Below are 26740 nucleotides of genomic sequence, written 5' to 3' on the forward strand. Positions count from 1 at the left end.
CCTACTGGCCCACCTCCACCATCCGGAGCCGGACGGGGCGAGCCGCCGCCACCTCCCATTGGCAGCCGGCCGCACCCGAGCGCCTCCATTGGCCATCCTCCTCCTCCTCCACACAGAAGCGCGACGCTCATTGGCTATCATCCTCATGGCCGGACCAATCGGCACCTCCCGTTCGCTCCCTGCGCTTCGGGCGCCCCCTGGTGAGCGCCGCTGCTCCCCCCGCCCCCGCCGCTCTCGGGCGCCCCCTGGCGGCTTCCGCCGCTTGAGCTGCGGGCGGCCCGACGGGGCGGGACCGGGCGGGGCGGGGCGGGGCCGGGAGGCGGTGGCGGCGGCCGGACGCGACGGGCTGAGCCTCCCCCGCCGCCCCCCGGTGCCTGGGCCGGGGATGGGGAACGTGGAGAGCGCGGACGGGGAGGCGCTGCCCCGGGGCCCGGGAGCGGCGGCAGCCCCGGGGGGGCCCGGGCTGTTCGCCCCGGGGAAGATGCCGATGCCGGAGCCCTGTGAGCTGGAGGAGCGGTTCGCCCTGGTGCTGGTAAGACACCGACCCCCGCCACGGTCCTGGTGGTCCCCGCTCCGCCCCTCCGGTTCCCGGTGTGCCCCTCCGGTGCGCTTCCCCGTTGCTCCGTTCCTGCTCCCGCTGCGCCCTCCCTGGCCGCCCATACCCGGGACCCCCCCGGTGCGCCCCCCTGGGCTGGACGCGCCCGCCCCGCCGCCGCCGCCGAGCTCCCCTCCCGGTGGCCGGTTGCGGGGCCAAAGACCGGGCGGGCACCGACGGCGCCGGCGCCCGGAGGAACCGGGGGCGGGCAGGGAGCGCCGGTGCCCGCGGGGATGGGCAGTGGCCGTGGGCAGCCCGGCCCGGGACAGCCCCGGGGGGTGACGCCACTCCCGGTGGAACCGGGGAGGCCCCTTTGGCCCCGGGGCTCTTGGAACCGGGAAAGTCCCGCCGAGGCGGCAGCACAGGGAGCTGGGGGTGGGGATCCCCGTGGCCGGGGGTCCCCGTGGCCGGGGGTCCCCATGGGTGTGGTTTTCCCCGTGGCTGCGGGATCCCGTGGCCGGGGGTCCCCGTGGCTGGGGGTCCCCATGGGTGCGGTGTCCCCGTGCCTGGGGGTCCCCATGGCCGGGGGTCCCCGTGGGTGCAGTTTTCCCCGTGGCGGGGGGTCCCCGTGGGTGTGGTGTCCCCATGGCTGGAGGTCCCTATGGGTGCAGTGTCCCCATGGCCAGGGCTCCCCATGGCTGGGGGTCCCTGTGGGCACAGCGTCGCTGTGGCCGGGGGTCCCTATAGCTGGGGGTCCCTGTGGGTACAGTGTCCCCATGGTCGGGGGTCCCCATGCGCTGGGTGTCCCCACGGGTGCGTTTTCCCCCTGGCCGGGGGTCCCTGTGGCTGCAGTGTCCCCACGGGCGCCCTGCGTGGTCCCTGCTCCGCTGTCACAGCTGGGGCGGTGGCCTCCCCGCAGCGACCGCCGACCGAGGCTACGGTGCCACCCCGGCACGGGGACGTGGCTTGGTGGTGACCCCAGCCCCACACTGTGACCCCGGTGCCATCGGGACCCACCGATGCCATGGGGACCACCACATCCCCCCAGCGCCTGGCTCGTGGCACATCAGGGTGGCCCGGCCATGGTGTCAACATGGGGGTGGCTTTATCCGGGGGGTGGGGGTAGGGGGGGGGGGGGGGGCTACTGGTGAGGCCACCATGGCTGGGTGACACCCCCCAGCCCCCCAACGCCCAGCCCCGCCATCCTGGTGGTGGCCGTCGCCAGCGGAAGCCACGTCCGGGCAGGAAATGCCGAGTGTGATCCCACGGGGTTTGGGGAGCCGGAACCGGGGGGTACCGGGGGGCACCGACACCCTCCCCCCCCCCCCGCCAGCGTGGGCCAGGACCACCCACCCGCGGGGCCATTGCCCGTCCCCGCATCCCACGCGGGGCGGATGCGGCAGCCCGGTCCCCGTGGGGCCAGCAGCGGGGGGGACTCATCCTGCCGGGTGCTGGTGCTGCCGGAGGTGGGGATTTTGGGGGTGATGGCATCGGGGGTCCCCAAAATCCACCCCCCACCCCCGGTGTCATCGCCCGGTGCCATCCCGGCTACTGCTGGGGAGGAAAATATTTCGCTGGACGGGCACGATCCCGGTGGCCTAAACCCCGGGGGGGGGTGGGTGGGTGTCTAGCCCCGGTGGCCCCCGGTTCCCTGGGGGGCTCAGTCCCGGGGCAGCTGATGGGGGGTCCCCGGTGGGGGGGGGCGGAGGCGGAGGAAGTGCCCGGCCGGGAGCGGCCCAGCTCCCGCCACAAAGGCAGGAAACTGAGCGGCGGGAATGCCGAGGAGGGCGACAGCGCTTCAAAGCCACCCCGGTGCCCCCCACCCCTACCCGGGCCCCCTGCCCCCCCCCCCCCTCCCCCACCTTCACCGGTGTCCCCGGGTGTCCCCATGATTTTGCCGACAGCTCCGGTGTACGAATAAGCGTGGCTCGATGGGGAGGGCGGCACTGTCCTCGTCCCCGCGGTAATTTTGGGGGGGGACCCCATCCCCCACCCCCCAGATCCCCGGGGACTGCCCCCCCCCCCCCCCCCCCCCCAGGCTCTGCACCGGTTTCCTGCGGCTCCACGGGATCGGGATAACCAGGGGAGGGATAATTTTAGCTGCCGTGGGGCGGGTGAAGTGCCGGCACCTCCCGGTTGTGGCGGTGCCCAGTTCCTGCTAACGGTGCTGCCTGGGAGCTGCCTCGCCGGGGTGGCATCACCCACCGGGGCAGCATCACCCACCAGGGTGGCGTCACCTTCAGGGGTGGCATCTGCCGCCAGGGTGGCATCACCCACCGGGGCGGCATCACCCACCGGGGCAGCATCACCCACCGGGGTGGCATCACCTGCCAGGGTGGGCATCATCACCTGCTGGGGTGGCATCACCTGCGGGGGTGGCATCTCCCACCAGGGTGGCATCACCCACCGGGGCAGCATCACCCACCAGGGTGGCGTCACTTTCAGGGGTGGCATCTGCCGCCAGGGTGGCATCACCCACCGGGGCAGCATCACCCACCGGGGTGGCATCACCTGCCAGGGTGGGCATCACCTGCGGGGGTGGCATCTCCCACCAGGGTGGCATCACCCACCGGGGCAGCATCACCCACCAGGGTGGCGTCACCTTCAGGGGTGGCATCTGCCGCCAGGGTGGCATCACCCACCGGGGCAGCATCACCCACCGGGGTGGCATCACCTGCCAGGGTGGGCATCACCTGCGGGGGTGGCATCTCCCACCAGGGTGGCATCACCCACCAGGGTGGCAGGCATCTCCCGCCAGGGGTGGCATCTCCCACCAGGGTGGCATCACCTTCAGGGGTGGCATCTCCCACCGGGGTGGCATCACGAGCCCACAGCCATCAGCATCCCCAGGTTCCACCATGGCGCCCCGTTTGTGTGCCCGTCCGGGGGTCCTGGGCCACATCCTGCACCAGTGGTCCCCGGGATCTGCTGGGGTGATGCCCAGCGCCCCGGTGAGCCGGGCGCCGTGCGGCGGGCGGGGAGCGGAGGCTGCGGTTTGCCGGCGAGGAAGCGGGTGCAGACAGGAAGGATGCGTCGGTGCTGGCGAGATTTGGTGCTACCAGCGTCTGGCGTGTGGCCCTGGTGGCCCATGGTGTCACATGTGTGGCCCCATGGCCACCGGTGCTTACTGGTGCCAGGGACCCTGGCTGTGCTGTGGGGCTGGGTGCCCCTGGGGGAGACCCTGGCTGTGCCATGGGTCACCGTGCCCTCAGGGGGGACCCCGGCTGTGCCGTGGGTCAGGGTGGCCTTGGAGGGGACCCTGGTTGTGCCATGGGCTTGGGGTGCCCCCAGAGGGGACCCTGGCTGTGCCATGGTGCCATGGGTCACCGTGCCCTTGGGGGGGACCCTGGTTGTGCTATGGGCCTGGGGTGCCCCCAGAGGGGACCCTGGCTGTGCCCCTCGGGGGGACCCTGGCTGTGCCGTGGGCCTGGGGTGCCCCCAGAGGGGACCCTGGCTGTGCCCCTCGGGGGGACCCTGGCTGTGCCGTGGGGCTGGGGTGCCCCTGGGGGGGACCCTGGCTGTGCCCCTGGGGGGGACCCTGGCTGTGCCGTGGGGCTGGGGTGCCCCTGGGGGGGACCCTGGCTTTGCCCCTGGGGGGGACCCTGGCTGTGCCGTGGGGCTGGGGTGCCCCTGGGGGGGACCCTGGCTGTGCTGTGGGGCTGGGGTGCTCCGGGGGGGGACCCTGGTTGTGCCCCTCGGGGGGACCCTGGCTGTGCCATGGGCCTGGGGGGTGACCCTGGTTGTGCCGTGGGGCTGGGGTGTCCCTTGGGGGGGACCCTGGCTGTGCCCCTCTGGGGGACCCTGGCTGTGCCGTGGGGCTGGGGTGCCCTTGGGGGGGGGGTCAGCGTCCCTGTGTCCCCCGGGGTGACGCCCCCCCCCCCCCCCCTCCAGAGCTCCATGAACCTGCCCCCAGACAAAGCCCGGCTCCTGCGCCAGTACGACAACGAGAAAAAGTGGGACCTCATCTGCGACCAGGTGTGTGTGTGGGGGGGGGGGGGGGGGTCCTGGGGGGCGTCCCGGGGGGGCTGTACTGCCGTGCCAGTGCCACCGACACCCCCCTGTCCCCCCTAGGAGCGGTTCCAAGTGAAGAGCCCCCCCCATGCCTACATCCAGAAGCTGCGCAGCTTCCTGGAACCGGGTGTCACGAGGAAGGTAAGGGGGTGGGGGTGGGGGGTGGGGGCACAGGGGGGGCTGGGGGGGCCCCAGCTCAGCCTTGCTTTACCCCCAGAAGTTCAGGAGGAGGGTGCAGGAGTCAACCAAGGTCCTGCGCGAGCTGGAGATCAGCCTGAGGACGAACCACATCGGGTGAGTGTGGGGTCCCCGGGGTGGGGGGTGGGGGGGCGGGGGGGGGGCGGGGGGGGGCAGGGGGTCCCGTTGCAGCTGCAGGGGAAGTCGGAGGCACTGCAGGAACTGGGCCGGTTCCTGCCCTGGCCGTACCGTGGGTCACGGCTGCCAGGTCCTGGGGGGGGGGGTGGGGGGAGCCGGGGGGGGGGGGGGGCGGATGCCGCGGGCGGATGGGGCGGTGATGCCGCCCTGCGCCAAGCACCATGGCCAAATCCTGCCCAGTTCCTCCCAGCACCGGCCAGCTCACCAGCACCCCGACCCCACCCCGGCAGCTCAGCCCTTTTGGTGTGCTGGGGAAGGGGGGGGGGGGGATGCACCAGCGGGGGGTGGCTGGAGGGATGGGGACAGTGGGGGGCGGGGGGGGCAGGGTGGCACGGTCCTGCCCGCGTGCTCGGGGTGTTTGGTGCACGTGCCGGGCTGTGCCCCACCACCGGCTCCGTCATTCCGCTCTTCCCTGAAAATAGCAGCAGCCGGAGACAGGAAACAGGCTGGGGCGGCAGGAAAGGGGCGGCCGCAGCCCCCCCCGGGACCCCCCCCCCTCCCCGGCTGCCTGACTCGTTGGCTGCAGGCAGGGGTACGGGCAGGGGTACGGGCAGGGGTACGAGACCCCAAGGCTGTGCACACGCAGTGCTCCCGGCTGCGGTGCTCTCTGCACGTGTGGGGGGGTGTCCCCCGTGCACGTGTGCCCCCCCCCCCCCGCTGTGCGTGTGCACACCGCCCCCATGCGTGTGCATACAGCCCCTCGCCCTGCGCGTGCGCCCTGCCACGCACAGACCCCCCCCACCGTGCACACGCACATCACGTGCATGCTGACCCCCGCCGCCTGCACGCCCCCCCACGTGCATGCACACCTCCGTGCACACCCCCGCCCCGTGCACACCCACTATGTGCACCCCCCTGTGCACATGCACACACACACCGTGCACACCTCATGCACACTCACGCCGTGTGCACACCCGCCCTGTGCACACGCGCACTGTGCACACCCACCCTGTGCACACGCGCACTGTGCACGCCCCCCTGCCCCCCCTGCATGTGCGTGCACCCCTCTGTGCACATGCACACCCCGTGCACGCTTATACTGTGTGCACCCTGCCATGCACAAGCATGATGTGCACACCCCATGCACACTCATGCCGTGTGCACCCTGCCATGCACACACCCCCGTGCACACACACACTGTGCACACCCCCCCGTGCATGTGCGTGCACCCCTCTGTGCACATGCACACACCCCCCCCATGCACGTGCACACCCTGTGCACGCTCATGCACGTGCGTGCACCCCTCTGTGCACATGCACACCCCCCCCCATGCACGTGCACACCCTGTGCACGCTCATGCACGTGCGTGCACCCCTCTGTGCACATGCGCACACACCCCCCATGCACGTGCACACCCTGTGCACGCTCATGCACGTGCGTGCACCCCTCTGTGCACATGCGCACACACACCCCATGCACGTGCACACCCTGTGCACGCTCATGCACGTGCGTGCACCCCTCTGTGCACATGTGCACACCCCCCATGCATGTGCACACCCTGTGCACGCTCATGCACGTGCGTGCACCCCTCTGTGCACATGCACACACACCCCCCCATGCACGTGCACACCCTGTGCACGCTCACACCATGTGCTCCCTGGCACGCACACCCCCTGTGCACGCTCATGCACGTGCGTGCACCCCTCTGTGCACATGCGCACACACACCCCATGCACGTGCACACCCTGTGCACGCTCATGCACGTGCGTGCACCCCTCTGTGCACATGTGCACACCCCCCATGCATGTGCACACCCTGTGCACACTCATGCACGTGCGTGCACCCCTCTGTGCACATGCACACACACCCCCCCATGCACGTGCACACCCTGTGCACGCTCATGCACGTGCGTGCACCCCTCTGTGCACATGTGCACACCCCCCATGCATGTGCACACCCTGTGCACACTCATGCACGTGCGTGCACCCCTCTGTGCACATGCACACACACCCCCCCATGCACGTGCACACCCTGTGCACGCTCACACCATGTGCTCCCTGGCACGCACACCCCCTGTGCACACACCCCCCCTCCGTGCACACGCACACCCTGCACACCCCTCCATGCACACGCACCCCCTGTGCACATGCACCACGCGCACCCTGCCATGCACACACACCACGTGCACCCCCCCATGCACCCACCTCACATGTACGCTGCCATGCACCACCCCCACCCCCCAGTGCACACACACCACGCACGTCCCCTCGTGCACACGCACACCACGGGCACCCCCCTGTGCACACACCCGCCCTGTGTGCACCCACCAATGCACACCCACCCCACGCGCACCCCCCCGTGCACACGCTCCCCACAGGCATGCTGCCATGCACACCCCCTTGTGCACACACACGCCACGCACCCCCCCGTGCGCATGCACACCCACACCATGTGCACCCCCCCATGCACACACACACCCCCCATCCCTTGCACACCCACCCCAGGGCACCTCTCGACCAGGCTCCCTGCCCCACGCAGCACCTCACACCTGCACCCTCCCACCCTCCCAGGGGGGCTGGGGCACCCCGACCCCCAGGGTGCCCAAGGCTGGGGGGCACAGCCCCAGCACCCAGCTCTGCTTCCCGCCTTGCACCCAGCGCCGAGCCCACCCTACTCTGCAGCCGGCAGATAAAGCCGTGCCGGTGCTGGCACGGGTGATAGCAGAGGGGCTGCAACCGCCACTGGAAACCGGGGACACCCCCACCACCCCACCCCTGCACCAAGCCGGGAGTCCCCATGGTGGGGGGGATCATGCCTGGTGGGGGGTCCCTGGCTCCTGCGGGTCCTGATGGGTGCCTGGTGCTGTAGGTGGGTGCGCGAGTTCCTCAATGATGAGAACAAGGGGCTGGATGTGCTGGTGAACTACCTGTCCTTCGCCCAGTGCGCCGTCATGTGAGTAGGGGGCTGGGGGGGGGTCCCTGGGGGGCTGGGGGGGGTCCCTGGGGTGTTGGGGGGGTCCCTGGGGTGCTGGTGCCCCCTGGCAGGTCCCTGCTGTGGGTGGCCGACACCACTCAGGGCAGCCTGGCTGGCACATGGGGACCCCCTGTGGGGTCCTGAGGGACACGTGATGCTCGGTCCCATCCTGCCCACCCTGGGCTGGGGGTCCCAGGGCCACCCTCGCGCCTCTCCCCACCCTGCCGCTGCCCAGCCGCCACCCGCTTCAGCGCTTGCCACGGTGGCTGTGCCGCTCCGCGCCGAAGCCGTGTGCCCCCCCGCCTCGCGCGCGTGTCCCACCCAGGTTGGATTTTGAGGGCCAGGAAGGCGGCGAGGACGGCGCGCTGGAGAAGCTGCGCGCCTGGAGCAGGTCCATCGAGGATCTGCAGCACCCCAGCGCCCTGCCCGCCCCCTTCGCCAGCACCCTTGCCCGCTCTGCCCGCCAGACCGCCCTACGGTACGTACCCGCTGCGCCTGCCCTGCTCTGCCTGCGTGCTGTGCACCATCCTGCTGTGGCGTGTGCCGTGCCACGCACCATCCTGCTGTTGCGTGTGCCGTGCCGTGCCATGCACCATCCTGCCATGGCGTGTGCTGTGCCATGCACCATCCTGCTGTGACATGTGCCATGCCATGCACCGTCCTGCTGTGGCGTGTGCCGTGCCACGCACCATCCTGCTGTTGCGTGTGCCGTGCCATGCACCATCCTGCCATGGCATGTGCCGTGCCACGCACCATCCTGCCATGGCGTCTGCCGTGCCGTGCACCATCCTGCCATGGCATGTGCCGTGCCATGCACCGTCCTGCCGTGGCGTGTGCCATGCCAAGCACCATCCTGCTGTGGCGTGTGCCATGCCATGCACCATCCTGCTGTGGCGTGTGCCATGCCAAGCACCATCCTGCTGTGGCGTGTGCCATGCCATGCACCATCCTGCTGTGGCGTGTGCCGTGCCATGCACCATCCTGTCACAATGTGTACTGTGCCATGCACCATCCTGCTGTGACGTGTGCCGTGCCATGCACCGTCCTGCCGTGGCGTGTGCCGTGCCGTGCACCGTCCTGCTGTGACATGTGCCGTGCCGTGCACTGTCCTGCCGTGGCATGTGCCGTGCCATGCACCGTCCTGCTGTGACATGTGCCGTGCCATGCACTGTCCTGCCGTGGTGTGTGCTGTGCCATGCACCATCCTGTCACAATGTGTACCGTGCCATGCACCGTCCTGCCGTGACGTGTCATGCCACGCACCGTCCTGCCGTGGCATGTGCCCATCTTACCCTCTGCCATGTGCCAACCTGCCTGTGGTGCATGCTGTGTGCCCACTGCCTTGTGGTGTGTGCCGTGCCACTGAGCCCTGTGCCAGGCCTAATCCTGCCTGCGGTGCGCGCCATGCCATGTGCCACTGTTGCCCTGTGCCACAAACCATCCTGCCCTGGTGTCTGCCACGGCAAGCACCATCCTGCCACGGCGTGTGCTGTGCCAGCGTGCTCTGCGCCATGCACAATCCTGCCGTGGTGTGTGCCATGCTAAGCACCATCCTGTCCGTGGTGCGTGTTGTGCCGTGCAGCATCCTGCCCACGGTGCATCCCGTGCCATGCACCACCGCACGCATGGTCCATGCCACGTCCCGCTGTGCCGCATCCTGCGCTGCCTTGCATGCCACGTCCCGTCCTGCCTGCCGTGCCATCCCCATCCTGCCCGTGCCGCCGGCGCGTCCTTCTGCCTGCCGTCACCACGCTGCCTCCGCTTGCCCCCACTCTGGCTCTGCCTCGGGGTAACGCGCCCCATCTCTGCTTCCAGGGCCGGGTGCCCCCCTTTCTGGCTGCGCCCACCTTGCTGCTCTCTCTCTCTCTCCTCTGCGCCCACTTTGCTGCTCGCCCGCCGGGTAAGTACCGGCTGCCCGGGCCAGCCCGGTGCTCGCGGTGTCTCCGGTAGCCTCTGTCCCTCTCGCCCTCCGACCGCTTGTCTCTGCCTCTGCCCCCCTGAAAGCCCCGCTGTCCCCATGCTGTCCCCACCCCGGGTGAGGGTCCCGCTCACCAGCACCCCGTGTCCTCACAGCTATGGCACGCTGCCCAGCCGAAGGGCACTGAAGAACTCCCGCCTGGTCAGCCAGAAGGATGACGTCCACCTCTGCATCATGTGTCTCCGGGCCATCATGAACTACCAGGTACCACTAGCCCCATGGGGAGGGGGGGACGACACCCCCCGATGTCACCGTGCCAGCGCTGCCAACGCTGTCCTCCGCTCTGTCCCCACAGTACGGCTTCAACCTGGTCATGTCCCATCCCCATGCGGTCAACGAGATCGCCCTGAGCCTCAATAACAAGAACCCGAGGTAAGGGGGAGGGGGTCGGGTGTGGCGGGGTGGTCCCTGGCGCTGGCTGGGGGTGATGATGATGATGATGGTGATGGTGCTGCTGTGCCCTAGGATGAAGGCGCTGGTGCTGGAGCTGCTGGCGGCCGTGTGCCTGGTGAGAGGTGGCCACGAGATCATCCTGGCTGCCTTCGATAACTTCAAGGAGGTACGGGGGGAGCGGGGGCAGCGGGAGCAGGCTGGGGTGGGGGAACTGGGGGCACCAGGACCAGCCTGGGATATTAGGACACTGCGGGGCACCAGGACCAGCCTGGGATATTAGGATACTGGGGTTACCAGGATCAAACTGGGATGAGGAGGGACAGGGAGCACCAGGACCAGGCTGGATGGGAGGGACTGGGGGACCAGGACCAGGCTGGGATGGGGTAACCAGGGGCACCGGGATCAAACTGGGATTGAGGGGGAGCGGGAGCACCAGGACCAGGCTGGGATGTGGGGGACTGGGGGCACCAGGATCACACTGGGATGGAGAGGGACTGAGAGCACCAGGACCAGGCTGGGATGGGGTAACCGGGGGCACCGGGATCAAACTGGGATTGAGGGGGAGCGGGAGCACCAGGACCAGGCTGGGATGTGGGGGACTGGGGGCACCAGGATCACACTGGGATGGAGAGGGACTGAGAGCACCAGGACCAGGCTGGGATGGAGTAACTGGGGGCATCGGGATCAAACTGGGATTGAGGAGGACTGGGGGCACCAGGACCAGGCTGGGATGGGGTAACCAGGGGCACCGGGATCAAACTGGGATTGAGGAGGACTGGGGGCACCAGGACCAAGCTGGGATGGGGTAACCAGGGGCACCAGGATCACACTGGGGTGGAGAGGGACTGAGAGCACCAGGACCAGGCTGGGATGTGGGGGACTGGGGGCACCAGGATCCCACTGGGATGGAGAGGGACTGAGAGCACCAGGACCAGGCTGGGATGTGGGGGACTGGGGGCACCAGGATCCCACTGGGATGGAGAGGGACTGAGAGCACCAGGACCAGGCTGGGATGGGGTAACCGGGGGCATCAGGATCAAACTGGGATTGAGGAGGACTGGGGGCACCAGGATCACACTGGGATGGAGAGGGACTGAGAGCACCGGGACCAGGCTGGGATGGGGTAACCGGGGGCATCGGGATCAAACTGGGATTGAGGAGGACTGGGGGCACCAGGACCAGGCTGGGCTGTGGGGGACTGGGGGCACCAGGATCACACTGGGATGGAGAGGGACTGAGAGCACCAGGACCAGGCTGGGATGGGGTAACCAGGGGCACCAGGATCAAACTGGGATTGAGGGGGAGCGGGAGCACCAGGACCAGGCTGGGATGTGGGGGACTGGGGGCACCAGGATCACACTGGGATGTGGGGGACTGAGAGCACCGGGACCAGGCTGGGATGTGGGGGACTGGGGGCACCGGGATCACACTGGGATGGAGAGGGACTGAGAGCACCGGGACCAGGCTGGGATGGGGTAACCAGGGGCACCAGGATCAAACTGGGATTGAGGGGGAGCGGGAGCACCAGGACCAGGCTGGGATTAGGGGCACTGGGGGCACCGGGATTGTGCTGGGATGGGGGGGCTGGGAGGCCCAGGCCCAGGCTGGGATTAGGGGACTGGAGCCCAGGGGCTGGGAGGAGGGGCTGGGGGCCAGGGTAGGGGGGCTCAGCCAGGTTAACCCCGCGTTCGCCGCCCGCTCAGGTCTGCAAGGAGAAGCATCGCTTCGAGCGGCTGATGGACTATTTCCGCAACGAGGACAGCAGCATCGACTTCATGGTGGGACACCCGCTCCCGGGCGAGGGTCTTTGGGTTGGCAGGGGGTGCTGAGGACGATGGGGGTGGGGGGCTCCCGGTGACACGCTCCCCCCCCCCCCCCCCCTTCCCCTGCCCCCAGGTCGCCTGCATGCAGTTCATCAACATCGTGGTGCACTCGGTGGAGGACATGAACTTCCGCGTCCATCTCCAGTACGAGTTCACCAAGCTGGGGCTGGAGGAGTTCCTGCAGGTACGGGGGGTGGGGGGGGGGGGCTGCCCCGAGGAGCCCCCCGCCCCGTCCCTGACGCTGCCCCGATGCCTGCAGAAGTCGAGGCATACGGAGAGCGAGAAGCTGCAGGTGCAGATCCAGGCGTACCTGGATAATGTCTTCGATGTGGGGGGGCTGCTGGAGGACGCCGAGACCAAGAACGTGGCCCTGGAGAAGGTGGAGGAGCTGGAGGAGCATCTGTCCCACGTACGTGAAGGCAGGGGGGGACACGGGGATGCTCCTGGCCAGGTCCTGGGGGCATCCCCTCCCAGGGTCATGGGAGGTCAGTGGTGATACTGGGGGGGGTCTCTGAGCTGGTGTCACAGCCGTGTGTCCCATCCGCCCCCCCCCCCCCCAGCTAACGGAGAAGCTGCTGGACCTGGAGAACGAGAACATGATGCGGGTGGCAGAGCTGGAGAAGCAGCTGCTGCAGCGGGAGAAGGAGCTGGAGGTGGTAAAGGTGCGTGGGGGGGCCATGGGGAGTGGGGCAGGGTCCTGCCCCCCCCCCTCAGGCTGACGCTTTCCGCCCCCAGGAGACCTACGAGCACACGAACCACCAAGTGCACACGCTGCGGCGGATGATGAAGGAGAAGGACGAGGCTTTTCGGCGACGCTACGGCTCCGAGCCGCCCCCCGTGCTGGCCACCGAGCTCCCCCCCCAGCCCGAGCCCGAGCCCCTGGAGGAGGCCCTGTGCGTCCCTGTCCTGCCCCCCGCAGAGGCTGCGCCCCCCCCGCCCCCCCCGCCACCCCCCCCTGCCACCCCCAGCCCCCCCGCTCCCAGGTGAGGATGGGGGAGTCCCCAGGGCAGCCCCAAAACTGGGACATCCCAAGGCTGGGGCATCCCTGGGGTGGAAGGGGGGGGGGCTTCAAAAGTGGGGTGTCCCTGGTGCTGGACCACCCCTGAGGCTGGGGGCGTCCCCATAATTGGGACAACCCCACTGGGGCATGGGCTCATCCTCTCCTCCCTGCACAGGCAAGTGCCCCCCAGCCCCACCGCTGCCGGGGGCTTCGCCCTCCATCGCCCTCACCGTTGGGCTCTCGGGTAGGTGGGGAGGATGTGGGGACCGTGGGGACGGGGAGAGTGGGGGCTGTGGGGACAGGGACAGGGAGAGCGTGGGGACTGTGGGGCTGGGGATGTGCAGGGACCATGGGGACAGGGACAGGGAGGGTGTGGGGACATGGGGACAAGGACAGGGACAGGGAGGGTGTGGGGACGTGGGGATGGGGTGTGCAGGGACCATGGGGACAAGGACAGGGAGGGTGTGGGGACATGGGGACAGGGACAGGGAGAGCGTGGGGGCTGTGGGGATGAGGATGTGCAGGGACCATGGGGACAAGGACAGGGAGGGTGTGGGGACATGGGGACAAGGACAGGGACAGGGAGGGTGTGGGGATGTGGGGACAAGGACAGGGAGAGTGGGGACCATGGGGACAAGGACAGGGAGGGTGTGCAGACATGAGGACAGGGACAGGGAGAGTGTGGGGGCTGTGGGGCTGGGGTTGTGCAGGGACCATGGGGACAGGGACAGGGAGGGTCTGGGGACATGGGGACAGGGACAGGGAGAGCGTGGGGGCTGTGGGGATGGGGTGTGCAGGGACCATGGGGACAAGGACAGGGAGGGTGTGGGGACATGGGGACAAGGACAGGGAGAGTGGGGACCGTGGGGACAAGGACAGGGAGGGTGTGGGGACAGGGACAGGGAGAGCGTGGGGGCTGTGGGGCTGGGGATGTGCAGGGACCATGGGGACAGGGACAGGGAGGGTCTGGGGACATGAGGACAGGGACAGGGAGAGCGTGGGGGCTGTGGGGATGGGGATGTGCAGGGACCATGGGGACAGGGAGGGTGTGGGGACAGGGACAGGGAGGGTGTGGGGACATGGGGACAAGGACAGGGAGGGTCTGGGGACATGGGGACAGGGACAGGGAGAGCGTGGGGGCTGTGGGGATGAGGATGTGCAGGGACCATGGGGACAGGGACAGGGAGGGTGTGGGGACGTGGGGACAGGGACAGGGAGAGCGTGGGGGCTGTGGGGATGGGGATGCGCAGGGACCATGGGGACAGGGACAGGGACAGGGAGAGCGTGGGGACTGCAGGGATGGGGTGTGCAGGGACCATGGGGACAGGGAGAGGACAGAGGAAGGGGCCGGGCTGCAGACACCAGGGTGTCGGGGCTGCAATCGCCAAGGAACGGGCGCAGGGACCACGGCACGGGGCTGGGGTGGCCCAGGGGATGGTGACAGCCTGGGGACCAATGCACTGGACTCCGGTGGCTCAGGGTGGGCCTGGGATGTGTCCCCCTGCCCCGGCGTGGGCTGAGCTGGCTCCTACCCCGCTGGCAGCCATCCGGATCAAGAAGCCCATCAAAACCAAATTCCGGCTGCCCGTCTTCAACTGGACGGCGCTGAAGCCCAACCAGATCAGCGGGACGGTGTTCAGCGAGCTGGACGACGAGCGGGTGCTGGAGGTGAGCCCGGGACCCCCGCCCCAAACGGCTGGGTGGGTGCCACCGCCACTGCCCCCCTCTCTGAGCTCCTTGTCCCACCAGGACCTCGACCTGGAGCGCTTCGAGGAGCTTTTCAAGACCAAAGCGCAGGGTCCAGCCCTCGACCTGGTCTGTGCCAAGAACAAGGCGTCGCAGAAGGTGGCCACCAAGGTGACGCTGCTGGAAGCCAACCGCGCCAAGAACCTGGCCATCACCCTGCGCAAGGCGGGCCGCGGCGCCGAGGAGATCTGCAGGGCCATCCACACGTGCGTGCTCCCGTGCCGGGGTGCAGCGGGTGGGGGGGGCAATGGGGAGCCCTGGCTGGGGTGCAGGGAGGTTGGGTGGCTTGCAGGGGGTGCAGGCAAGGTGCAGGGAGGTTGGGTGGGGTGCAGGGGGTCCAGGAAGGGGGCAGGGGGGCTGGATGGGGAGCAGGGGGTCCAAGCAGGGTGGAGGGGGTCTGTCTGCGATGCAGGGGGTCCAGGCAGAGTGCTGGGGGTCCAGGTAGGATGGAGGGGGTCTGTCTGGGATGCAGGGGGTCCAGGCAGGGTACAGGGGGGCTGGATGGGATGCAGGGGGTCCAGGCAGGGTACAGGGGGGCTGGTTGGGGGGCAGGGGGTCCAAGCAGGGTGGAGGGGGTCTGTCTGCGATGCAGGGGGTCCAGGCAGGGTGCAGGGGGGCTGGATGGGGGGCAGGGGGTTCAGGCAGGGCGCAGGAGGTCTGTCTGGGGTGCTGGGGGTCCAGGCAGGGTGCAGGGGGTCTGTCTGGAGTCCAGGGGTCCAGGAAGGGTGCAGTGGGACTGGCTGGGGTGCTGGGGGTCCAGGCAGGGTGCAGGGGGTCTGTCTGGGATGCAGGGGGTCCAGGCAGGGTGCAGGGGGTCTGTCTGGGATGCAGGGGGTCCAGGCAGGGTGGAGGGGGTCCAGGCAGGATGGAGGGGGTCTGTCTGCGATGCAGGGGGTCCAGGCAGGGTACAGGGGGGCTGGTTGGGGGGCAGGGCGTCCAAGCAGGGTGGAGGGGTCTGTCTGGGATGCAGGGGGTCCAGGCAGGATGCAGGGGGGCTGGATGGGGGGCAGGGGGTCCAGGCAGGGTGCAGGGGATCTGGCTGGGGTCCAGGGGTCCAGGCAGGGTGCAGGGGGTCTGTCTGGGATGCAGGGGGTCCAGGCAGGGTGCTGGGGGTCCAGGCAGGGTACAGGGGGTCTGTCTGGAGTCCAGGGGTCCAGGAAGGGTGCAGTGGGACTGGCTGGGGTGCTGGGGGTCCAGGCAGGGTGCAGGGGGTCCAGGCAGGATGGAGGGGGTCTGTCTGGGATGCAGGGGGTCCAGGCAGGGTACAGGGGGTCTGTCTGGGGTGCAGGGGGTCCAGGCAGGGTGCAGGGAGGTTTGTTGGGTGCTGGGGGTCCAAGCAGGGTGCACGGGGGCTGACTGGGGTGCTGGGGGTCCAAGCAGGGTGCTGGGGGTCCAGGCAGGGTGCAGGGGGTCTGTCTGGGATGCAGGGGGTCCAGGCAGGGTGCAGGGAGGTTGGTTGGGTGCAGGGGCCCTGGCTGGGGGGCAGGGGGTCCCAGAGAGGACCCAGTGGGGAGCTGGTCCCTGACAGCAGGGCTGGGGGGCAGGTTCGACCTGGCGACGCTGCCGGTGGACTTTGTGGAGTGCCTGATGCGGTTCCTGCCGACGGAGGCGGAGGTGAAGGCGCTGCGGCAGTACGAGCGGGAGCGCAAGCCGCTGGAGGAGCTGGCGGACGAGGACCGCTTCATGCTGCAGTTCAGCAAGGTGGAGCGGCTGCCCCAGCGCATGGCCATCATGGCTTTCCTCGGCAACTTTGCCGAAAACCTCCAGATGCTGACACCGGTACGGCGCTGGGGAGGGGGATATTGCACCCACCGGGGGTACCCGGACCCTGCGCCCTGGCTGAGCCCCCCCCATCCTGTCCCCCTGCAGCAGCTCAATGCCATCATCGCAGCCTCAGCCTCTGTCAAGTCCTCCCAGAAGCTGAAGCACATGTTGGAGGTGAGCATGGGGAGGCCAGCGGTCGGGGGGACAAGCCGGAGTCCTGCCCTCCATCCAGCATGGGGGTCCCACGGGGGTCTCGCTCCTCTCTGACGCCCCCATCCCTGGGGCTTTTTCCCCTGCAGATCATCTTGGCGCTGGGCAACTACATGAACAGCAGCAAACGTGGTGCCGTCTACGGCTTCAAACTGCAGAGCCTGGACCTGGTGGGCAGCCCTGGACCCCCCCTTCCCCCTTGCCTGGGTCCCTGTGGGATCTCAGGGGTCCCATCCCACGGTCCTGACACCCCCCACCCCCCAAAACCCTCCTGCAGCTCCTGGACACCAAGTCGACGGACAGGAAGATGACGCTGCTGCATTTCATCGCGCTGACGGTGCGGGAGAAGTACCCCGAGCTGGCAACCTTCTGGCAGGAGCTGCACTTCGTGGAAAAGGCGGCTGCAGGTGCCCCCCCCCGTCCCCACGCCCCCCACTTCACCGTCCCCTGCGGCCCTGGGTCCCCTGACCCGTCCCCGTTGTCCCCCGTAGTGTCCCTGGAGAACGTGCTGATGGATGTGAAGGAGCTGGGCCGGGGAATGGAGCTGCTGCGCCGGGAGTGTGGGCTGCATGAGAACAGCGTCCTGCGTGCCTTCCTGGCTGCCAGCGAGGGCAAGCTGGAGCGGCTGCAGAAGGACGCACGGACAGCCGAGGTGAGCGCTGCCGGGCAGCTGTGCCTCGCGCCTCGCGTGCCACCTTGTCATGCACGCCTTGCTTCCCACGCTTCTTGTCCTTGTCATGCACGCCTTGCTTTGCATGCTCCTTGTGCATGCCTTGTCGTCCACACCTTGCTTTGCAAGTTCCTCACGTATACCTGTCTTGCTTTGCATGCTCCTTGTGCATCCTTGTCGTCCACACCTTGCTTTGCAAGTTCCTCATGTATACCTGTCTTGTTTTGCATGCTTCTTGTGCATGTCTTGCTTTGCATGGCCCTTGTGCACACCTTGCTTTGCATGCTCCTTGTGCCCACCTTCCTTTGCATGCTCCTTGTGCACGCCTTGCTTTGCATGGCCCTTGTACCCACCTTGCCTTGCATGCTCCTTGCGCCCGCCTTGCCTTGCATGCTCCTCGTGCCTGCCTTGCCTTGCACGCTCCTTGTGCACGCCTTGCTTTGCACGGCCCTTGTGCCCGCCTTGCTTTGCATGCTCCTCGTGCCTGCCTTGCCTTGCACGCTCCTTGTGCACGCCTTGCTTTGCACGGCCCTTGTACCCGCCTTGCCTTGCATGCTCCTTGTGCCCGCCTTGCTTTGCATGCTCCTTGCGCCCACCTTGCTTTGCACACTTCTTGTGCCTGCCTTGCTTTGCACGGCCCTTGTGCCCGCCTTGCCTTGCATGCTCCTCGTGCCCGCCTTGCCTTGCATGCTCCTTGTGCCTGCCTTGCTTTGCATGCTCCTCGTGCCTGCCTTGCTTTGCATGCTCCTTGTGCACGCCTTGTCGTCCACACCTTGCTTTGCAAGTTCCTCACGTATACCTGTCTTGCTTTGCATGCTCCTTGTGCATCCTTGTCGTCCACACCTTGCTTTGCAAGTTCCTCATGTATACCTGTCTTGTTTTGCATGCTTCTTGTGCATGTCTTGCTTTGCATGGCCCTTGTGCACACCTTGCTTTGCATGCTCCTTGTGCCCACCTTCCTTTGCATGCTCCTTGTGCACGCCTTGCTTTGCATGGCCCTTGTACCCACCTTGCCTTGCATGCTCCTTGCGCCCGCCTTGCCTTGCATGCTCCTCGTGCCTGCCTTGCCTTGCACGCTCCTTGTGCACGCCTTGCTTTGCACGGCCCTTGTGCCCGCCTTGCTTTGCATGCTCCTCGTGCCTGCCTTGCCTTGCACGCTCCTTGTGCACGCCTTGCTTTGCACGGCCCTTGTACCCGCCTTGCCTTGCATGCTCCTTGTGCCCGCCTTGCTTTGCATGCTCCTTGCGCCCACCTTGCTTTGCACACTTCTTGTGCCTGCCTTGCTTTGCACGGCCCTTGTGCCCGCCTTGCCTTGCATGCTCCTCGTGCCCGCCTTGCCTTGCATGCTCCTTGTGCCTGCCTTGCTTTGCATGCTCCTCGTGCCTGCCTTGCTTTGCATGCTCCTTGTGCACGCCTTGTCGTCCACACCTTGCTTTGCAAGTTCCTCATGTATACCTGTCTTGCTTTGCATGCTTCTTGTGCATGTCTTGCTTTGCATGGCCTTTGTGCACACCTTGCTTTGCATGCTCTTTGTGCACACCTTGCCTTGCACACTCCTTGTGCACGCCTTGCTTTGCACGGCCCTTGTACCCACCTTGCCTTGCATGCTCCTTATGCCTGGCTTGCTTTGCACAGCCCTTGTACCCGCCTTGCCTTGCACGCTCCTCGTGCCTGCCTTGCCTTGCACGCTCCTTGTGCACACCTTGCTTTGCACGGCCCTTGTACCCGCCTTGCCTTGCATGCTCCTCAGCCATACTTGACTTGCTTTGCATCCCCCTCCTGCCTGTTTTGCCTTACACGCCCCTCATGCCCGCCTTGCCTCGCATGCCCCTCGTGCCGGGATGCCACCAGGAGCTGTGGGACACGCAGCCCATCAGGGACCACCCTGTCCCCTCTTCCAGGACGCCTACAACACGGTGGTGCGGTATTTTGGCGAGAGCCCCAAGACGACCCCCCCGTCCGTCTTCTTCCCGGTCTTTGTCCGGTTCATCCGCTCCTACAAGGTGAGGGGGGGCCGGGTGGGGACAGGTTGGGGGGTCGGTGACACCGGGGCTGGTTCCCGGTGCCATCCCCGTGCTCCGGCAGGACGCGGAGCAGGAGAATGAGACGCGGAAGAAGCAGGAGGAGGTGATGCGGGAGAAGCTGTTGGCGCAGGAGGCCAAGAAGCAGGAGAAGGTGAGCGGGGGACACACACACGTGGGTGGGCTGGGGGGGGGGGGACACGCACAGAGGGGACACGGCTGTCCCCAACCCGGGCTCTCTGCGCCTCTGGCAGCGGAACAAGTGGCAGCAGCAGGAGCTGATCGCGGAGCTGCGGCGGCGCCAGGCCAAGGACCATCGCCCCGTCTATGAGGGCAAGGACGGCACCATCGAGGACATCATCACCGGTACGGCCCCCGCCGCCGCCCCCCGCCCGGACGCCTGGCTCCCGCCCACCCGCGGGGGCTGACGTCCCCCCTGTGTCCCCCCCTGTGTCCCCCCCCCCCGCCCCTGCCCCCCCTGCAGCGCTGAAGAGCGTCCCCTTCACCGCCCGCACCGCCAAGCGGGGCTCGCGCTTCTTCTGCGACCCGTCCCACCACGACGAGTCCAGCTGTTAGCCCCCAGGTACCGCCTGCATGCCTGGATCCCCCCGGATCCCTGCCTGGATCCCCCCTCCGGACCCCTCCTTCCGGCCCCGCATGCCCCCTCCTGCACGCCCCCTCCCCGCATGCCATCAACCCGGGGTGCCCAGCACCCCCCGACCCCGTGGAGCAGAGCAGGGTCCTAATGTGGGAACCTGGTGTGAGGCTGGATCCCGGCACAGGATCCCTGGATCCTGCTGCACAGCTGGGTCCTGGCATAGGATTCTGACATAGGATCCTGGTGCAAGCCTGGGTCCTGCCACAGGATCCCAGCAGTGGATCCTGCTGCACGGCTGGGTCCTGGCATAGGATTCTGGCACAGGATCCCAGCACTGGATCCTGCTGCACGGCTGGGTCCTGGCATAGGATTCTGGCACAGGATCCCAGCACTGGATCCTGCTGCACTGCTGGGTCCTGGCTTAGGATTCTGGCACAGGATCCCAGCACTGGATCCTGCTGCACGGCTGGGTCCTGGCTTAAGATTCTGACATAGGATCCTGGTGCAAGCCTTGGTCCCGGCACAGGATCCCAGCACTGGATCCTGCCACAGGATCTTGGTGCAAGCCTGGGTCCCGGCCCAGGATCCCAGCACTGGATCCTGCTGCACGGCTGGGTCCTGCCACAGGATCCCAGCACTGGATCCTGCCACAGGATCCTGGTGCAAGCCTGGGTCTAGGCACAGGATCCCAGCACTAGATCTTGCTGCACGGGTGGGTCCTGGCATAGGATTCTGGTACAGGATCCTGGTGCAAGCCTGGGTCCTGGGACAGGATCCCAGTACAAGGCTGGGTCTCGGCACGGGATCCCAGCAGAGCAAGGCTGGGTTTCCAGCATGGGGGGTCTTTGCTGCAATACAGGGTCCCTGTGCAATACCGGATCCCAGTTATGTGGTCCCAGTCCAATAGTGGATCCCAGTTACGTGGTCCTAGTCCAATACTGGATCCCAATGCAGTGTCCCACTGCAATACTGGAACCCAGTATGGGGTCTCAGTGCAATACTGGGTCCCAACATGGGGTCCCAGTTCAATAGTGGATCCCAGTGCAGTACTGGAACCCAGTTATGTGGTCCCAGTGCAATAGTGGGTCCCAGTTCTGCAGTCCCAGTGCAATACTGGATCCCAGCGCAATAGTGGGTCCCAGCATGAGGTCCCAGTGCAATACTGGATCCCAGCGCAATACTGGATCCCAGCGTGAGGTCCCAGTGCAATACTGGATCCCAGCGTGAGGTCCCAGTGCAATACTGGATCCCAGCGCAATAGTGGGTCCCAGCATGAGGTCCCAGTGCAATACTGGTTCCCAGCGCAATACTGGATCCCAGCGCAATAGTGGGTCCCAGCATGAGGTCCCAGTGCAATACTGGATCCCAGCGCAATAGCGGGTCCTAGCATGAGGTCCCAGTGCAATACTGGAACCCAGTTCTGCAGTCCCAGTGCAATACTGGTTCCCAGCGCAATAGTGTGTCCCAGCATGAGGTCCCAGTGCAATACTGGATCCCAGCGCAATAGTGGGTCCCAGCATGAGGTCCCAGTGCAATACTGGATCCCAGCACAATAGTGGGTCTCAGCCCGGTGCCAGGAGCTGCCACAGCCCCTGAGGGGGGTCGCCCAGGCCAGGCCCCCCCTGACACTGTCCCTTCCATCCCACAGCCCGCAGGTGGATCCGCCTGTAGCCGAGCGAGGGGAAGGACCCCGGTGGTGGGGGGCGGGGGGGGGGCAGCTGGGGCTGCCTCAGTTTCCCCTCCTCACCCCACGCTGCCCCCCCCGGTGCTGGGGAGGGGTCCGTCCTGCCCCCCGACACTGTGCTGGGAGGGGCACGGCCTCCTGCCATCGTCCTCCCCCCCCCCACCCCGGGCTCACAGGTGGCATCCCTGTCCCCTGCACCCGGGGGTGGGGGGGGGGCTCACTGCCTGGACCACCCACGGAGCTTGCCCGCGGCAGAGGCCAAATCCCACCCCCAGCTGTGGTGGGGGCCCAGCGCCAGTGGCTGACCCACGGGGTGTCCCCTCCCCATTGGGGTCACCGCCCCAGAGCCCCCAGCCCACTGTGGGGACCACAGGGGGGGCCCCCCCTGCCGCGCTCGTCACTTTGACCACTGATGTGAACACTAATTGCCAAAAAAAGGGACCAAAGCCAGGCCGGGGTGGGGGGGGGGGGGGAGGGTGTTGGAGGCAGCAGGATGGTGCCCACCACCCCGGACCACCCCCCTCCTCCCCGGACCCCCTCCCAGTGACTTTTTGTACATGTGAAATATATGGAGTCTTGTACATGGCCACTGCCTGTTTTGGGGGGGGGTGGGGGGGTGGGGGGGGTGGGGAAGACACAGCGGGGACCCAGGCATCCGGGGAGCCCCCTCCCCCATGCTGGGGGTTCTGGGTCCAGGGGTTGGGGGGCAGGGGGGCCATACATGTGCAGGGATGAGACCCTTAAGCTGGGCTTTGTGGCGGTACTATTAAAACTGCAGGATTAAGGGGGGAGGGGGGTGCTTTTTTTGGGGGGGGGAGGGGAAGCCCCCCCCAGTATCACCAGCCCTAGTGCAGGGTGGGGCAGCCCCAGTTCATCCCACTGCTGGCAGCTGTGGGGGACTGGGAGCAGCTTAGGGCTTGGAGGGGGGGAAGGGGGAGATGGAGGGGCAGGATGCAGCCCCAGGAACAAAGACAAAGGGGGATGGAGGGGCAGGATAAACCTGAGCATCACCGGGGCTGAGCAGGGGCAGGATGCGGCCCTTTCGGGGCCTGAAGGGCTGGGGCGAGCGGGATGCGGTCACTGCATCCTTAGGAGAAGGGCAGAAAGGGTCTGGGGGGGGCAGGATGTGGCCCTGGCATCTCCGCAGTGGGGGTAGAAGAGGCTGGGAGGGGCAGGATGTGGCCCCCAGCGCCCCCCCAGCAGCCGTGGGGCAGGATGCGACCCCCATGGCAGCGCAGGTGCCTGGGCTCCCCCCCTGAGCCGCGCCTGCCCCACCAGCCCAGGGATTAGCTCTGAAACAGAATAAAAGTTTCCGCTAATCCTCTTGGGGGGGATTACCAGCACTGCCGCACCCACGGCCGGATCCAGACCCAGCTCAGGACCGGTCCCCCCAATGTCTCTGCTGGCCCCGTTGCCTTTTAATCCATCTGTACGAGCCGGGGTCGCTGCAGCCCCCAGCAGCGTTCTGCTCCGTCCCCAAGTACCACGGGCAACGCCGCCGGTGTCCATCCATCCGTCCGTCCGTCCGTCCATCCGTCCGTCCCTGCGTCTTCTGGGCTGGCGCTGGTCCCTACGCCCCCTCGGCAGCGCCTTCGGCCTCGCGGGACAGCCACCGCTCCCCCTGCGCCGGGGGTGCTGCCAGGCTCTCCGCCTGCAGCAGCAGGTTGCAGCCGAGGAAGAAGAGGGCGAAGGTGACGGCGAGGCAGAGCACCAGGACGACAGCGATACGGGTGGCCTCAGCCGCCCACACATCGGCTCGCACCAGCGTGGCGTTCATCTCCTCCTCCTCCTCCTCCTCCTCCTCTTCCTCCCCCAAGCCAGAGTGCGGGTCCGCTGGGACTGACTGGAGGGTTTAAGTGATGCCAGGGACCGTCTTTAGCTGCCCATGTGGCCCCCCCTCACTCTGCCAAGACGGAGCCCAGTGGATGCCGCCCGCAGGGGGATAAAAAGCAGCTTTTCCCCCCCCTCGGTGCTGCGGAGGGGACCCTGCACGGACCGGGGATCAGCCTGTCCCCTCCCTTGGGCGCGCCTGGGGGGCTGCCCCACTCGGTGTATCGCTCCCGGGGGGTGGGGGCAGCACTGACTGAGCCCTGGGGGGTGCCAGGCCCCCCCATCCCACCACCCAGCCCTGCCACTCCCCACTGCAGACGGTAAACCCCACGATGGGGTCCCCCACGCAGCCTCGGCGCCTGCTTGCCCCCTGTCCTGTGGCTGCCGGCACCATCAACAGCCAGGACGTGACCAGACTCCACCTGAAAGGAGAAATATTTTTTATTTTTGCCCCAGAAGAGGCAGCAAGCTCATCTCCGCGCCCCGCAGGGAAGCGGCTCAGTCCCAGGGATGGGGTTGCCACCGTGGCGGGGGGGACAGGCGGTGACAAAGGACAAGGCCAGCACTGGCTGTGCCACACAGAGCGAGTTGGAGAGGGGCCGCGGGCCGGGCCGGCCGGGGTTTGGATCCATCCCTGCTCCGTGCTGATCCCCAGCACCGCTCTGCCAGGCCACGAGCCCAGCACCGAGCCAGTGCTGACACCACACAGCAGCTCCTGCCGCGAGGACTTGCCACCAACCCAGAAGCCACCAAGCCGGTTCTCCAGGATGGGCAAGCGCCCCTTGGTGCAAACCAAACAAGCAGCAACCCCCAATTAAGGGCCAGGCCAAGTCCAGCTCCTTGCAGAGGCTTTTTGGAGGCGGAGAGGAAGGATCCAACCAGAGACACTGTCCCAAAGAAGCAAGGGCTGTGCCGAAGTGCCACGACGCAGGGTGAAACCTGCCTTGGTGGCACCCAGCCCTACAGAGCCAGTGTGTCCTTGATGAGGCGGCGCATGGTGGTGGTGACCGAGGTGCCCAGGGAGTCCGTGATCTGGTAGGAGATCTTGTACAGGTAGGGCTGCACGTCCTTCAGGCTGGTGTCAAAGACGTTGTCCACCTCCGACTGGGTGGGCATCTTGGGCAGGTACTCATGGCGGTTCATCACCTCTACAATGTTGATGATCTTCTCGCAGAGCTTCTCGCCCACCTTCTCCCGGCAGATCTGCCGCTCCTGCTCGTTCGCCAGGTTGACCACATTCACTTTGATGGTCCACAGCTCCCAGGGGATGCACTCATCCGAGAAGGGCCAACGTGACTTCTTTTTCTGGTAGAACTCCAGCGAAATCTGCCCCATCCCGTCGCTGCCCGAGTTGCGCAAGGCGTCCTGCCGAGAAAGCACGCGGCCTCGCTCGGGGGGAGCCAGGGACTGACCTTCCCCTCGCAGGCGAGGACACGTTACAGCCCGCAGGTTTTTAAGCTCCCACTTTTGGCCTTGCTGAGGGGGTCCCTTACCTTGAACTCCCCTACAGCCTTGCGCAGGGCCCGGTCCAGCTCCTCAGAGGAGACGCGGACGTAGGCGAAGTCGATGAAGTCGCAGTCCACGTCCTGGGTGCCCACGGTGCCGATGGAGTAGGTGCCCTCCTTCTTGTAGTGGAACTTGCCGGTGCTGCGGTGCAGCAGGACGGTGTGGAGCACGGCCAGCATGGCCTCCTCCACCTGCCGACCCTCCACCGACACCTCCAGCACCTCTGCGCGGCAGTTCATGGCGGGGGCGGCTCCGGGGGGAGCGCAACAGCGGGTTCTGCAGGGAAAAAAAGGATGTTGGGGGGAGTTAGTTGTGCTGCTGCTTGGGTAACAGCCCCTCTGCCAAACCCCTTTACCCACCTGTGGGCCCCGATGTCCCCGTGTGTGCCCTCCCCACCCCACAGGGGTCCCAGTCTGGGCCCCCCAGTACTCCACAGGGACCCAAGGGGCCCGATCTGGGACCCCTCACACCCCACAGGGACCCAGGGGGCCCGATCCAGGCCCACCCCCCTACCTCACTCTCTCCCAGAGGGCCCCAGGCCTCCCTCAGCCCCCAGCCAGGGCCTCAGCCCCTGTCACTCCGTCGGGTACCGGCCCCCTCACCCTCTCCCGGGGTCCCGGGTCCTGAGCCCCTCGATACCGGATCCCCTCAACCCCCTCCCGGGGCCCGGGCCCCCCTCACCCGCTGGTACCGGGCCTCTCACCCTCTCCCGGGTCCTGAGCCCCCCGGTACCCGGCCCCTCACCCTCTCCCGGGTCCTGAGTCCCCCGGTACTGGGGCCCGAGCCCCCCTCACTCCCCAGTACCGGGCCCCTCACCCTCTCCCGGTTCCTGAACCCCCCGGTACCGGGCCCCGAGCCCTTCCCCGGGCCCCTCACGGCCGCCGGCCCCCCACTCACCGCCCGGGCCCGACCATCTGACCGCGGGGAGGAGGGAAGTGGAGCAGCCCATCTGTGTAGGGGGGGGTCGGCACACAGCATCTACTGCAATGGCGGCGCCTCCCGCCGCAGAAGCCGCGTTTTCTCACTGTACGCCTGTTATCCTTCACGCGTGCCCTACGATGCCGTTTCCGATCGCGGTGAGACCCCGGGGGCGGAACAGCCGCCTCCGTGCCGGGGCTCCCTCCCCGCACCGCTGCCAGCTTGGTTCGTTCCGGGACAGGATGCCACCGAGCTGGGCCCACCGCGGTGCAGAACGGCTCGCTTCCTCGGGGCCCTCCTGAGCGCACAGCGCCCCCTGGGCTGGAGGCTTCTCCGTGGTACTGCAGCCGGGCTGGGGTCCGGTGACCCCCGGTGACCCCGGTGACCTCCGCAGTGCCAGGGTCCAGGACGGGGGGACACGGCAACGGGGGACAAAGAGAGAACAGTGGGACGTACATGGGGACACAGAAGGACACATGGGAGCACAGCGGCACAGGGACCATATGGACACAAGGGGATACAGGGACAGGGGGCACATGGGATACTGGAGACAGGGACACGGTGGGCAGGGGGACACAGGGACAAGGGGTGAATGGACATGGGGACATGGGGGACACAGGGACAGTGGGTGGATGGACATGGGGACACAGGCATGCAGGGAAAGTGGATGGATGGACACAGGGGAAACAGGGACAGGGGCGTGGATGGACATGGGGACACAGGGATGGGGGATGGATGGACACAGGGGACACAGGGACATGGATG

At 67.5% G+C, this 26740-nt stretch overlaps 3 protein-coding genes across 5 annotated transcripts; 1 reads left to right on the forward strand and 2 right to left on the reverse strand.

The window, feature by feature from the left end:
- Nucleotides 1-51: 51 nt before the first annotated feature.
- On the forward strand, nucleotides 52-24465 carry FMNL3 (formin like 3). The gene is given in 28 exon segments (XM_080368681.1): nucleotides 52-532; nucleotides 4427-4510; nucleotides 4607-4687; nucleotides 4764-4840; nucleotides 7730-7813; nucleotides 8160-8312; nucleotides 9908-10016; nucleotides 10108-10184; nucleotides 10278-10371; nucleotides 11909-11983; nucleotides 12102-12212; nucleotides 12288-12437; nucleotides 12589-12690; nucleotides 12764-12984; nucleotides 12986-13011; nucleotides 13204-13272; nucleotides 14572-14696; nucleotides 14778-14980; nucleotides 16319-16553; nucleotides 16644-16712; nucleotides 16838-16918; nucleotides 17026-17155; nucleotides 17240-17400; nucleotides 19320-19421; nucleotides 19504-19593; nucleotides 19694-19805; nucleotides 19924-20022; nucleotides 21686-24465. Coding segments are annotated over 27 exon segments (3300 nt in total). The 5' UTR covers nucleotides 52-145; the 3' UTR covers nucleotides 20016-20022; nucleotides 21686-24465.
- LOC308055100 (uncharacterized protein) lies at nucleotides 17409-19312 on the reverse strand. 2 transcript variants are annotated; one of them, XM_080368697.1, is made up of 4 exons: nucleotides 19063-19312; nucleotides 18347-18774; nucleotides 17772-18149; nucleotides 17409-17565 (listed from the first exon to the last, which is right to left on the reverse strand). In XM_080368697.1, the coding sequence occupies exons 1-4, from the start codon at nucleotides 19188-19190 to the stop codon at nucleotides 17552-17554; spliced, it is 948 nt and encodes a 315-aa protein (XP_080224823.1). In that variant the 5' UTR covers nucleotides 19191-19312; the 3' UTR covers nucleotides 17409-17551. The 2 variants fall into 2 exon arrangements, with proteins under 2 accessions (XP_080224823.1, XP_080224822.1); XM_080368696.1 differs by having other exon boundaries at nucleotides 17691-18149.
- On the reverse strand, nucleotides 23975-26202 carry ATG101 (autophagy related 101). Of its 2 annotated transcripts, none has more exons than XM_080368687.1 (3): nucleotides 25955-26202; nucleotides 25045-25333; nucleotides 23975-24916 (listed from the first exon to the last, which is right to left on the reverse strand). In XM_080368687.1, the coding sequence occupies exons 1-3, from the start codon at nucleotides 25969-25971 to the stop codon at nucleotides 24512-24514; spliced, it is 711 nt and encodes a 236-aa protein (XP_080224813.1). In that variant the 5' UTR covers nucleotides 25972-26202; the 3' UTR covers nucleotides 23975-24511. The 2 variants fall into 2 exon arrangements, with proteins under 2 accessions (XP_080224813.1, XP_080224814.1); XM_080368688.1 differs by having other exon boundaries at nucleotides 25874-25968.
- Between the last annotated feature and the right edge of the window lie 538 nt (nucleotides 26203-26740).

This window comes from Falco punctatus (genome assembly GCF_963210335.1).
Source record: "Falco punctatus genome assembly, chromosome: 18".
Lineage (NCBI taxonomy): Eukaryota > Metazoa > Chordata > Aves > Falconiformes > Falconidae > Falco > Falco punctatus.

Coding starts and splice junctions, on each gene's coding strand:
- LOC308055100 (XM_080368696.1), bottom strand. CDS start 19,190: ATGCAAAGCAAGTCAAGTATGGCTGAGGAGCATGCAAGGCAAGGCGGG. Junction 18,775..19,062: donor GAGCGTGCAAGGCAAGGCGG/GTACAAGGGCTG, acceptor AAAGCAAGGCAG/GCACAAGGAGCATGCAAGGC. Junction 18,150..18,346: donor CAAGGAGCATGCAAAGCAAG/GTGTGCACAAGG, acceptor ATGCAAAGCAAG/GCAGGCACGAGGAGCATGCA.
- ATG101 (XM_080368687.1), bottom strand. Junction 24,917..25,044: donor AGGCTGTAGGGGAGTTCAAG/GTAAGGGACCCC, acceptor CTTTCTCGGCAG/GACGCCTTGCGCAACTCGGG.